The 13,023-nt window shown below is 36.0% G+C and overlaps 2 protein-coding genes across 3 annotated transcripts; both read right to left on the bottom strand.

Annotated features, from left to right (window-relative positions):
• Window positions 1-620: 620 nt before the first annotated feature.
• On the bottom strand, window positions 621-2,861 carry gcgb (glucagon b). Its single transcript, XM_032567492.1, has 4 exons — window positions 2,568-2,861; window positions 2,363-2,469; window positions 1,228-1,383; window positions 621-1,110 (listed from the first exon to the last, which is right to left on the bottom strand). Exons 2-4 carry the CDS (start codon window positions 2,455-2,457, stop codon window positions 990-992), a joined length of 372 nt encoding a protein of 123 aa, XP_032423383.1. The 5' UTR covers window positions 2,458-2,469; window positions 2,568-2,861; the 3' UTR covers window positions 621-989.
• A 316-nt stretch (window positions 2,862-3,177) lies between these two features.
• On the bottom strand, window positions 3,178-12,547 carry fap (fibroblast activation protein, alpha). Of its 2 annotated transcripts, XM_032567491.1 has the most exons (27): window positions 12,424-12,547; window positions 12,191-12,314; window positions 11,918-12,002; window positions 10,017-10,106; window positions 9,833-9,927; window positions 9,667-9,741; window positions 9,510-9,562; window positions 8,746-8,818; window positions 8,447-8,567; window positions 7,911-8,065; window positions 7,676-7,773; window positions 7,420-7,549; window positions 7,270-7,308; window positions 7,091-7,189; window positions 6,931-7,001; window positions 6,786-6,839; window positions 6,180-6,304; window positions 5,976-6,032; window positions 5,707-5,805; window positions 5,403-5,472; window positions 5,135-5,329; window positions 5,008-5,062; window positions 4,819-4,918; window positions 4,444-4,502; window positions 4,016-4,088; window positions 3,767-3,840; window positions 3,178-3,586 (listed from the first exon to the last, which is right to left on the bottom strand). In XM_032567491.1, the coding sequence occupies exons 2-27, from the start codon at window positions 12,191-12,193 to the stop codon at window positions 3,485-3,487; spliced, it is 2,250 nt and encodes a 749-aa protein (XP_032423382.1). In that variant the 5' UTR covers window positions 12,194-12,314; window positions 12,424-12,547; the 3' UTR covers window positions 3,178-3,484. The 2 variants fall into 2 exon arrangements, with proteins under 2 accessions (XP_032423382.1, XP_032423381.1); XM_032567490.1 differs by having other exon boundaries at window positions 12,191-12,527.
• Between the last annotated feature and the right edge of the window lie 476 nt (window positions 12,548-13,023).

Below are 13,023 nucleotides of genomic sequence, written 5' to 3'. Positions count from 1 at the left end.
TGGTTTGATGTGCTGCAGATGACAGCTCGGAGAGGTGGAACATCCCCCTGAGCGTGTCACGCTGCTGGCTCATGTGAATTACTGTTTCCTTCTCAGTGCTACGAGGAAATCAAAAGTGTTGACCCAGCTACTGATCCCAGCCGGTCTGATGCCGAGCTGATTGACATGATTTCCCTTTATTTAGCAGGACTGTCCTTGGTGTGCAGGTCTGATCATCATGGGGAGATCCTTCCCCAGTGAGCAGCTGACAGGTGAAACACATCATTGTATATCTTGCAGAAATCCCTCTGCATAGTTCTCCCTGGGGACAAACATGTTTATTGATTTTTCTTCTGTCTTCATTTGCAAGGAGGATTGAGAGAACACAAGAGAAAACATGTTCTGCAAGCCGGGACATGAGGTCTCAAAGCAATAAATTAAACCTGATGAATATATCATCTAATATTCTAAGATGATATTAGCTCAAGTGAAAATAGTTCTTAGAAGAGACTTGAATTGCATGGTATTACTCCCTCCGTCACAACGACCTTAGCACATCCTCAACTACTCTCAATTTTTTAAAAACACCTAAAACATCATTCATCCTCCTTTGGATATGACATGATAAAAAGGGAACTTAATTATTGTACACATTTCTTTATTGAAAACTGCAAGAAAGGGTAGTTTAATGCTAGATGTGAAGTTTGGACCAACAACATAATTGAAATTCTAAAAATTCAAGTGAATAAGAAAATGATCAAATATATAATCAGCTAATTCTCCATAAAATTTCCTACCACATTTGTCATTTACATGTTTTTTTTTTTTTTTTTCCCCAGTATTTCTAGAAGTATCTCCTTCAGCCACTGAAGGCAACTAAGGCTTCTTGTGAAGACACATTTAATTGTGTTACCAGAAGAAAGTGTAGTACAGGTTGTGACACATGTAATTGCACAGAATCAGTGAAAAACAGCTGCATCGTTTTACAAGAACGACAACAGCTTGAGGAGTTAGTCTCTCCTGCCTCGGCCGGTCTTCAACCAGGAGACAAACTCTTTGGCTGCCTGGTCCTGCAGGTAAGAGCTCACGTCGCTGGTGTAGGTGCCGTCTGCATGGCGTCTGAATAAACTCCTTTAGAAGAAAGAAGATTTGCCATGTCCAGTCTGGATTTATGGTTTTTAACATTAGGAAATGTTACTTTACCAACCATGTTTCAAATGCTTCATTGTAACATTTTAATGCACTCACCCGTTCCTTTTTGAATTCTTCAGCCACTGGACAAAGTCTTGGGCTCTTCTTGTTTCCAGGTATTTGCTGTAGTCATTGGAAAATGTTCCCTCTGAGTGCCTCTTCATGTTTGGGAACTCAATGGGATCACTTAAAATTGAGTTTTCACTCAACAATCTAAAAGTAAAATGTGACAGAAAGAGCTGAGTTAAATGACACACACTTAGATTTAAGGTATGTACAAGAAGATCATGGAAAGAGTCTGCTGGCCGGATTATTTCACTGCATCACAGCAACATTTTAGGTGCAATATTCTCATCAACAACAAAGTAAAGTCAGGCCTAATTTATTCATAGCCCCTGATATATCTGGATGCATCACATTTATTCAACCACAAAATTTGTTTCTGGTAAAACATGTCAGTGGCATTTCGTGAAACTTTAATGGACTTTTGTAAAATGAGCCTCATTTCAAAAGAAGACATCACTACAACAATTTATTTTAATTTTTTATGAAAAATGCTATGTCAAATTATGTATATCTTTCTCAAATATCTGTGGAAATGTGGTTGCTGAACTTCTTCCAACTTTCCACAAGTATTTTGACAAATTGTCTTTGGTGATGAGCACCAAACTTTGAATTTGGAAGGCATCCTTGCCATCACCCTAATCTTTAGTTCTCTTCGTAGATTTAATAGCAGATTCCAGATGAGACTGTGGTTGGACCTCTCCAAAATGTTAATATCACATCTGGTTAGAAGAAAGATACTGGTAAAATTACTTCAAGTCTAAATCTGCCAGAGCTTACTAATCGTTTGGAGCCTAACAACATTTTCTTCCAACATATTATTATTATTATTATTAATACAGACCTGTCAAATATATAGCTAAGTTTACACTTTTGCATTTCAACTTCAAAAGTACTTTAAGAAAATAGAAAAAAAACCCTTTTTATTTACAACATGAACTAACAAGAAAACATACATATCTTTTTTGTCCTTTTATTCAACTAAATAATAATATTTATAATATAAATAAATTATAGTAACAATAGAAAGTAGAAGAATATGAAGATTAGACTTGTATTATTTAGATTTTTCTCCTAAACACTAACATAAATCAAACTGATAAGTGTGAACACTGAAATATGATCTTACAGCGGTGTTCGGTCCGTGTCCTGGTCAGGCACCTGCCAACTGCTTTGGATGATGATAAGGAGCATAAGTCCAGCAAGAGACTGAGCACTTTTCATTTTTTAAGCTGCCTGAAAATGAGCAAAATAGAGACAAATAGTAGGTTGGGTTTTTTTTTACCTAAATGAGGGATTTGAGCTTTCAGAATGAATTGTGAAAAAATTCTTACCTGTGTTCTTTTGTGCAGATTGTTTAAGAGAGGGATCTTGCTTTGCGTTGATTGTTATCGTTCTTCTCTCCTGCTTGTGGAGCTTCTTTGTGGTCTCCTCCCCATCTGCTCGGCCTTATATAGCAGAGATGAGGAGCATTCTCTCAGGTGACTCCCTTCGTCACAAAAACCTTAGCACATCCTCAACTACTCTCAAGCCATTAGTCAGCTTCTGGCTCAGTGCCCTGAATGTAATCTTGGTTAAAAAAAACTAAGCATGACAGCTGGATGGTCAAAAAACATCAAGTCTCTGAATCAAAAATAGTATCTACTCCAACATAAACATTTCTACAAACTATAATTGTTAACGTTGACAGAAAAATGTTAAGCTCATTTACCCAAAAGACAAGAAAATAAGCTAAATAATTAACATTTTGGAAAAAAATATTTATCTAATACAGTTATTACTAAAACAAATGTAATCTATAAGAAAATCTTAAGTTTAAATACCGCTGATCTTTGCTTTATTTCTTAATTTGACATCCTCAACATCTGTAGCTACACTCAGACCTACAGACAATTTCTCCAGCGCAACTTTCAATAACTGTTAGGAACTGCAAATGACAAGCCATTTATATCTTAAAACAATCTTTATTGTATCTTCATCAATGCAATATTACAAGTGTAAAGACACCACTCCATAGTGCAGCGTGACACATTTCCCGTAAGTTATCACATTCACATAAAAAAGACAATACTTCAAAATGCATGCAATGGCCTTTTCTAAAAGTCACATATCTTAATAATAACAAAAAGGCTAAAATTTGTGAGCAATGAAACACGTGAAATTTACCCGTCTGGTCAACATATTATTAAAAGTAAAACAAGGAAATTGTTTAAAATGTTCCTTTATAAATGCTAAAGACTCTTCTTCACATCTATTCAGGATTGAGGAGGCATTTCTGCAGAAAGTGACTCATGAGGGTGTATGTATGATGATAGGCTTGTCCCCTGAGAGAGTGATCCTTGTCAGTGTACCACTGAAATTAAAACCAAAACAAAATTACTCCCAAGATAACAAAATTAAAGATATGATCAAAGCTATCTTATATTTTTATGCAATAAATAATGGTGATTTTTTTTTTTTCCATTTGAAACTCTCTTTAAACAAAAGCACATTCAAGACCAATATTAGTCTAGTTCCCTCAGCCAATATTTACCATTGCCTCAAAATCCACAAGTTCTTCCACCAGAGCTTTGGAGATCTGTGCAGCCTGCTGGAAATGGACATTGTCTAAAGGAAGAACAGCAAATCACAACGTGACTGAATGTCAAAGCTGAAATCTTATTTGAAGCAAATAGAAACCATTTGTGCGTGACTTTATTCTGTTACTAAGCAATGGGGGCGGGGAGGAAGGTTAACACATGTTCAAAAACAGCGATTAGTAAAGAGGAATCACAGAGCGTACCGTCTGCTGTGCCGTGAATAAGGAGATAGGCAACCTTTTTAAAGTTCTTTGCTCTTGATGTGACTGTGGAGTTCTATGAAACAGAAAAGAGAAAATCCAGAGACAATAATGCAACTTGTGTCTCAAATCAGAACAGTGGATTCTAATGGGCAAGTGTAATTTCAGAACCATCGGTAGCAATTTTGAAAACATAAAACATACTGTAGATAAATCATGGCCTTCATATACTTTTTCAAAGCAGGTAAGTAATTTAAAAATAACTTCATGAAGAAAAAAAAACTTTTCTCACATAGATAGAAAATATGTCATATACAAATAGCATTGTGACCTAAAAGCCTGACCAAAACAGATCAGGCTTTTAGGTAATAATAATTAAAAATAATATTACTACTATTATTATCATTTGGACAAGAGTGTCTGTTGCTTACTTTGTAAGAGTCTGAATTCTCTGATGGTTTGCCCATGTAGCGCTCAGTGTAAACTGCATCTAAAAAAAAATCAGAATATAATTTGGGCTCAGACCATTACATAAATATTAATTACAGTGTTCAAACAACTTCTTCTTGAAGTCTTTAGCTGTTCATGTTTATTTTAAAATACAAAATAGTAAAGTTTACTCTGACTTTATGGCAAATATTTATGCTGCAGGAAGGGAGGAAAGAGATGTGAAGGAAGAAGAGTAGTAAGGAGGATACAATAAAGGAAAGAGGGAATGTAAGAAAAGAATTTTGAGGATGAAATTGATGCTTCTTCAGTTTGATCAGACAAAACTGGTGCTAAACAAGAAAAAACTTATCACATACCATAATAGTCCCACTTGGCTACTGGGGCCACGGCAATCCCACACTTGAAGAGTCCAGTGCCAGCACCCAAAGCCATTGAGGTGACATAACCACCATATGACTGAAGATGAAGATTTACACTCATAAATAAAAAAATGCAATTGATTTATAAGACAAAGAAAATTAATCATCAAAATACAGGCAACCTACCCAGCCCCATATTGCAATTCTATCTTTGTCAATAAAACCCATGTCGATGAATTTCCTGTGAGACAGAAATCACGTTATAGCTGAGAAAAAAATAAAATAAAATTCTTGTGAAGTTCATTTTCTTCACCTCACTGCTGACATTTGATCTTCCACTTCAAAGGTCCCGAGCTGTTTGTAGATCGCATGCATTATCTCATCACCCTGATAACCGCTTCCCCTGCCGTCAACACTGGCGACGATGATTCCGAGCGAACTGGAGAGGTAAGTTCCCCAGTTCAGCTTGTTCTGATAGCTTACACTCTGACTACAGGGGCCAGCGTACCTGCAAGGAACAGAGTCACCATAAGGCCTTCCAAGATGGTAAGTTGTGGCACACTGAGATGCTGCTTACTTACACATCAATAAGGAGAGGATATTTTTTGGACTTCTGGAAATCTGGTGGCAACATCATTTGATACCACATGTCTGTTTATTCAAAAAGGGTTTGGAAAAGAGGGAGGGACGGATTTTAGCAAGGAAAGAAACTTGATAAATATCTGTATATTTACTTTGGATCTTTTTAAAGTATGATAAGGTAATTATGCAAAAATAGTTAATTACACTTCCAGTTTGAAGTGATGTTTTAAACCAGAAAGAAAACCTACATGGAGAGTTTTAAATGAGAGTTTATGTCTGTAGTTTATAACATGTATGCCTCACCAAATCCTGCAATCTTTACGGTGCCATATTTCATTGTTGGCATTTGAAATTCAGACAGAAGATTTTCCAGATCCTTATTGTCTTCCAAAATTGATAGTTCTAAAATAAAATAAAAACACATAAACTTAAAAGAATAAATAAATAAGTTGAAAATTGTTTCTGCGCACTCAAAGTTAACAAACAGATCAAACATTCTCTATTTTTTTTTAAATTATTTTTCACAGAAACTAAAATAAATAAATAAATCAGCAAACCATAAAAAGAAATACCTGTTCCTGCACCTGAGCCCCTGTTGTCCATAAGTGTGTAAAGGGGCAATCCAGGTCCTAGTCCAAACAAGACAGACATAAATTCGCAAAGACATTTCACACCAATATTAGCCGTCTTTGTGACGTCTAAACTTTGATTATTGTTCACAGATGTTTCCTGCATGGCTGAGTTATTGCTTGCGAACACATATAAAGCTAACTGACCATAGCAGTCCATTCGGTAGAAGGAGGCGTCAACGCTTAAGTAAGCTGAGTTGTACTGACACCTGTCTTCATGTAAGCCACAGGTAAGGCACATGGGGGTTGAGGGACTGCTTCCAAGCATAATCCTGATTTGAGAAAAAAAAAGAAAATCTCATTTAAGTTATGCAAATAATATTTTACAAGAGTCTAATTAGCTTGATAATTGTCTGTCTTTTTCAGTTTAACAAATAGAGTCTTCCATGCTGGCAAAGATGTGTAAAAATAATTAAAATTAATTATTATCTTTTTAAGGTGGTCTGGCAAAAAGCAAAGGATAAATATTGTGATACAAAAAAATTCATCCCCACTGTGCAGTACTTTGTACACCTTTTGAACTTTTTCACATTTTGTCACATTATAACTACAAACTTCATTGTATTTTAATTTTGTAGGCTTCAGAATGATCTGAAGAGATATTAAGATGACATATCAATAATACATTTTACCAGATGGTTTATAAATAACTTTTGCGTACATAATTTCATGTAGAAATTATGCAACTTTTCTGCCCCCTAAGATTACCTTAATATTGTTCTTCAGCGACAAGATATTCACAAAACTGCTTACTTGTAAAGATTTCTCTTGACAGGGTTTCTTTCATGCTGATTACTTACAAAATATCTGTAGGAAACAATTTAGCATCAGTCCTTTTTCTGACATTTTCACTGATGGATGTATGATTTTGCATGAAAGGTGTAGTAATTTCACTCACATGGCATCCTTGGTTAATTTTGATATATAAATAACTTCCCATTTCCCAGATGTAATTGGTGTGGCTTTGCCCTTATTCAAAAATAAAAATAAACATGATTAAAGAAAGGCAGGAAGGAATTGATTTAGCTGTAAATTGCTATAAAAAAAAACCCACTTACATTTTTTATGTAATGAATATGTTTGTAGCCTTGAGTGTCACTCATTACTTTGTAGAAACTGAGTTTATCCTCAGCAAAGAAAATAGGCAGTGGCATATACTGAGGGAAAAAACATATTTTAATAATCAGACATTAAATGGTTGAAATAAAAAAAATTAATTTGCTTTTTGGAAACTTACATGGCCAATCCAACCTGTCTTGCTTGTTTGCTCAAATTTCTGCAAAGAGGAAATGTTTTAATTCAGCATCAGTGTAAATCTTAGAATCATCTCATTGAAAACTAGTGAGGATTTTCTGACAGGACAGATAACTTGAGTCGTGACATCCACCTCTTTCTCTCTCCAGCTGCTCCCATCAAAGTCATAGATGGCTACAACCACATGATTCTGTTTCCTTGTGAGCCATTGCACAGCGACGCGTTCGTCTGTTGCCCAGGTCACTGAGCACAAAATGTGATCACTGAGTAAAGAGCAAGAGAAAATGACAAGGTTTTCAAATGGGGCAAATTGTGAATACATCGCATTAATCTCTGCTTTAAAATCAGTATTACGTGTTAACGTAAGACTATAAGTTGTATGAACAAACCTTCCAGCCATGGAAGCAGGAAGAGCGAGCTGTGAATGGAGGGTGGGATTTGCGGTGTCAACGACAAACAGCTTCACTTTGGTAAGGTTTGATCCAGTCTATGATAAAAAGAAATTGACCAGAACAAACGGGATTATCCATTAAAATCCTATAATCTTAAAAAAATAGCAGTAACGTTTGACATACATTGTGGTTGGAAATGACTATACTGGTTTTAAAAGTCATATAATCAAACCTTTGGATAAGGAATAGCCACTGTTTCAGGATATTGCTCTGATCCGTACCAAGAGAACTCCACTTTTTGAACTTCTGTATCGTTAAACTGTGCATAAGCCAAAAATCTTCCTGTTGAGGACCACCATATTGCCCCGTTTGAAGCAAAGACTTCCTCTGAAAGTCATAAAAAAACCTGTTAAAATATGTCAAAGTAAAAACTAACCTGTGTGTTAAATATTAGGAATGATGGTATCCATATTTGATCGTTAACTGTTGATTTACTTAGTTATATTTTTATAAAATAGAACTATTCCATTTGAACATAAATATAATTTACTACAAAGCCATTACTTACTTATGATATGAGTTCATGGTAGACTTAGCATTAGGAATTAGTCACTATTACACAAGTTTTGGGTTTAAAACCAAACCTGGACTAACTAAGTAAAATCATTGCACCATTTCAAATCAAAGACGGGCTTAGCAAAAAAAAAAAAAAAGGTAGTTTTTAACCCAACAATTTTTATAGTGCAGACCAACCTCAAGCTTACTTACCCTCATATACCCAGTCAGGAATGCCATTGAGGATTTCATTCTTTTTCCCATTGGTTGTCAGCTGCACTGACTCAGCAGTTACATTGGAGTTTAAAAAAATATTGAAGTTTGAGACATATGCCTGGAAGGGAGAGTGTAACAATTATTTTGTTAAAAGTTTCAGCAAAAGGTTCAGTCAAAACTATAAATGTAAATGATTTTACAAATAATAGAACAATGTTGCCATATTTGAAAAGCATCACATATTACTATTCCAGCAAACTAAGCAATACACCAGGGAACAAAGACTTTAGGCTCACATATTGGTGTCCTTCTGGTGCAAAGCTAAAGTACTGCACCATGCGTGGAAGGCTCGCTGGCGTTACAAATGTTCTGTAAAGACATAGCAAAAGCATTTAGAGAGCAAATTGTTTTTGAACTAACTGAAAATAACCCTGAAAGAACAGAGCTGCAAATCACACAATGTAAAAACAAAGCAAAATCTGAGAAAACGTAGCATCAAATCTGACAGGCAATTGAAGGTATATCTAGGATTTATCTCTGTCAACTTGATGAAAAAATGAGAGAGAAATTTAAAAATAAACCTAAATTCAAAGTTCTCTCAACAGAAGTTACAGTTAATTGCAAATTCAAGTAATTTATTGAAGGCTCTAAACCTCAACTATCTCTGAATGCATCATCAGATTCTGGTTCCAAATTACAGGAGGAGTATTTAGAATGTAAATGCATGCATAAAAAAACAAAAAAGAAAAAAAGATGACATAAAAATGCTAATGGTGTAAATCTGACTATTACTGAACGTCATATTAAATTTCTATATTTATATTACTTTTATTTATATTATTTTTATTACTATGCCTGCCTACCCTTAACCTTGGTAAAGAACTTTTTGTTATACTTGTCTGGTAAAAATGTACTCTAAAAATGATGATGATTGATTCATTTTGCAAGTCATCATGTTTCCTTTTTTTGTATTTTTTTCTTTATTATTATGGTTTTGTTGCATATCAAAATCAGCATACATATTTTGTGCACAACTACTGACATAGCAAAGTTTACTTACGATTTTGTCATGTCGTAGATGGAATATGAGGCAGAATAGGAATGTCTAAAGTTCTGTAGGATTTTAAACACAGATTATGTTTCATACTTACACATCAGATGACTTGGCAGGTTAAAGAGGAATGTTACAACAAAAACATCTGTTGGGTGCTTCTCACCTTAGTGTAATTGCTTTCGAAGGCAATATATTTATGATCACCTGACAACCAGTAATCAGTGGCATCCACTTTTTTCTGAAGTTAAAAGAAGTATACGATCTTTTAGTAATTATGTTCAGATTAAAAAGTTGTAAAATTAATATATTGAAATAACTAGCTGCTTTACAAATGTTGCATTGCTCAGATACAGATCCTTGTCCTTTGTTTCAGCATTGTGAAGGTACACATTTCCATCTCTTTCTTTATGCACATACTCTTTATCTGTAGCAACAAGAAAAGGAAAAATAAAAAGGTTTTATGGATTTAGATAACCAGCACAACAGGCTAGATGATTCAATAAACAGAATTACCCGACATCCAGTACAAATTGTAGGATTTCTTTCTGATGGTGTCATTAAAGTAATCCTGAAGAGTGAATGGCCTTTTGCTGGCTCCGGATCCTAGACAGATGCACAAAGACATGTTCATGTAAGCCAAAACCTGCTGCTTATGCTATTGGAGCCATTTCAATTGTTAACTGAAATGGCTCCAAGAGCAAAAATCTCTTTGTTGGGCCTCCTCAATCATTTGTAAGTCAAAGTTCATAAGGCTCAATCTTAGTTTAACTACTACCCATTCTTTTTAGAGTAAAACATAGTTGCAATTTTCCCCTCAAAGGTAAGAGCTGTGTGTGGAGAGGTGTGTGAGTATGTGGATTCGATTCAAGGTATTACACACACATACAGTCACTGTGGAGGCTCATTATTGATAACATGCACGCCTCTCCTACTGCTTTAAATGTAATTATATAAACCGATAAGTCACACTCTTATTATTAAAAATTGATTACACTTGGTTTTATCTGGACCATATTTCTTGATACTGTGCAGAGCCAGCTGTTGGCAGGGAATGAGTTTTACTGTGGGTTTGTGGGTACAACAGTGATAAGCAGAGGACTGAAGCTCCATCTTAATACATTTAGTCACTTTTGTCTTTCTACCCATCAACAAGACAAGTATAGCTAAAGTAAAAGCACAGGCGTCGCTTTTACTTTTCCAGAGTAACAGTCTTGTTGGTTGCTTAAACAAAATCAGGGCTGTGGTTGATATTAAGGACATAGTGTAGATGGCCCTAGTTTCTAACAAATTTCACACTTAGTTTTACATTCTTAGAATAAAGTTGAATTTCAACATGTTTCAACTAGACTTCTTGGTTTTTATTTAATTAATCTAGTTCTGAAAAGCTACATACAAATGTCAAGTGTGGAGGTGAGGACACCTGAGGGTATGAGCACTCTAAAGTCGCTTTTCCACTGGCAAGTGGTGCACTAACCAGTTAATGTGCTGTTCAGTTCTACTCCAGGTAGCGAGCTTTTCCATTATATGCTCTGTTCCTTACTATTGTGGGTGTGATGTGAGTGTGCAATAGCTGTGGGCAACTCTCTGCTCATGTTTCCAGCAACACTCAGCAATGGAGAAACTCAAGGTTGCTCCTCCGTACTAAACAACTCTCTGACAGCAGAAGGCATGTCTGTGGTCCACAGCTAAACTTAAAATTGTTTTTTTTTCAGTTTTAAGTGATGTAAATCGCAAGTCAATCAACAAATGCAGTCAGCTGTCAATCAAATTGCTTTTGTGCCGTACCAGGCTTGGTGAGGCTGGTACTACACATGAAGTAGCTTCCAAAAAATGACAAGAGCTAGGCAGAGCAGTGCTGGATCTGCTAATGGAAAATGAATCTGGCGGACCAGGACTGTCCCGGTTAAAGGCGGTGTAGTGGAAAAACGCCATAAGCCACTGCTGTGGGCCCCAAAACTATCTAGGATCCCACATTAAAGCTTGAATTTTTACAAAGATCATAAGAATAAATGACATTTGTTTAATAATAATAAGAATTCTATTACATTTGATTTGATGGTTCCAGCATTGATAAATTAAAATATTTTAATTTGTTTAAAAATTAAATTTAAGATTTATAGAAACTGGCAAGCTTACTATGTAAAAGTTAAAAGTATAATGTTGTTGCATAGGGCCCCACAATAAATTCTGCAAAAGCCCCCATACTACCTTGGGCCAGCCCTGGCAACTGTGTATCAGCTTCTGAGAGGAGTGCTCCATTTCTCTTTCTCAGGGGAATATCTTAACCTCTGAGCTAAGTGCCTATAGACTAAAGGGGGAAGTTATGCAACCCCGAGGAGTGGGATTCAGTCTTAATGCAGCACAGAGACAGACAGACCAAGAAAGGAAGACAATAGCTCATAATCATAACTTACTGCTGTAATAAACTGCTGGGATTGTTATTAACGTGATGACGACAGCCGCCCCTATCACTCCCAAAACCAGCCTGTTGCTGAAGCCCTGTGAAAGAAAGGGGAAAAAAAGGCAGCCAAATAATGTAGACACGCTGACGTTGCAGTATTCACTGAGCTTTTGAATGTTATTTTTATCTAATGCTTAGTAACTATCTTTCTTTAATAAACAGTTGTTTCAGCCCTAAAAAAAGATTATTTTGAATATTTGACGCGAGTTTTAAATCGCCTACTGACCATGATGGAGATGAAGTTGCCGCCCGAGCTTTCGCGTAATGTCCCTCAGAAGTCGCGTTTTGCAGTTTCTCCTCGGACGCGCAGCCTGGTCAGCATACTCTCACTCGCAGTGCAGCCGCCAACTCTGAATTGTAATTCAATAACATAAAGCTGGGTGCCGGAGCTTCCTATTCTTCCCTGTGTATTCCTGGAAGTAAACATACAGACATACACACGCACTCACGCACACACACCGAGGTAGACTTCTCTCTGGAGTCCGGAGCACAACTTTCCAGGAGCGCTTCCTAAACCCGGAGTATATGCAGCTCCGGGTTTAGGAAGCGCTTCATTCCTCACCGAGGGCAAGGCGTTCACGCATCAGGCGCGACAAAACCAGAAAAGCCGGCTCTCTTAAGTTTATTTATCTATCTAGACGAGGTTCAGTATCTTGGAAAAGTATTCATCAAATCACATTTTTTTCTCACACGTCGTCACCTTAGAGCATCAAAGTTAACTGTATTGTACTAGGTCCAGTCATCCGTTGGCGATAATTTGTGAAGACTTGTTTTGCTCGTTATTTGTGTCTAATAATTTTTGAAAGCCCAAGTTGAAACAAATGAAACATGCACAAATAAAAAAAAAAAAAACATGCACTTTTTTTCTTATTGTCTTCAGTTAAATCAGAAAAAAAATTAGCTTGTTTTAGGTCAGTGAAGATTACAGAAAATATGTATTTATATTTTGTTAAATGCCACAGTAATAATGAGACAAAGAACATACCAGAGATTTAAAAATCAGAAGATTACATACAGAATGATAAGAATCTTTTTGAACAATGAGGGAAAACCCCAATG

Source organism: Xiphophorus hellerii, chromosome 7 (assembly GCF_003331165.1).
Source record: "Xiphophorus hellerii strain 12219 chromosome 7, Xiphophorus_hellerii-4.1, whole genome shotgun sequence".
In the NCBI taxonomy this organism is placed as follows: Eukaryota; Metazoa; Chordata; class Actinopteri; order Cyprinodontiformes; family Poeciliidae; genus Xiphophorus; species Xiphophorus hellerii.
The sequence above is the reverse complement of the archived record's forward strand: the minus strand, read 5'-3'. Positions and strand labels throughout refer to the sequence as shown.

Coding starts and splice junctions, on each gene's coding strand:
- gcgb (XM_032567492.1), bottom strand. CDS start 2,457: ATGAAAAGTGCTCAGTCTCTTGCTGGACTTATGCTCCTTATCATCATC. Junction 1,384..2,362: donor GACACGGACCGAACACCGCT/GTAAGATCATAT, acceptor TTTTACTTTTAG/ATTGTTGAGTGAAAACTCAA. Junction 1,111..1,227: donor AAGAATTCAAAAAGGAACGG/GTGAGTGCATTA, acceptor TTTCTTCTAAAG/GAGTTTATTCAGACGCCATG.
- fap (XM_032567491.1), bottom strand. Junction 7,309..7,419: donor GCAGCTGGAGAGAGAAAGAG/GTGGATGTCACG, acceptor TCCTCTTTGCAG/AAATTTGAGCAAACAAGCAA. Junction 5,473..5,706: donor CGTAAAGATTGCAGGATTTG/GTGAGGCATACA, acceptor TTGAATAAACAG/ACATGTGGTATCAAATGATG.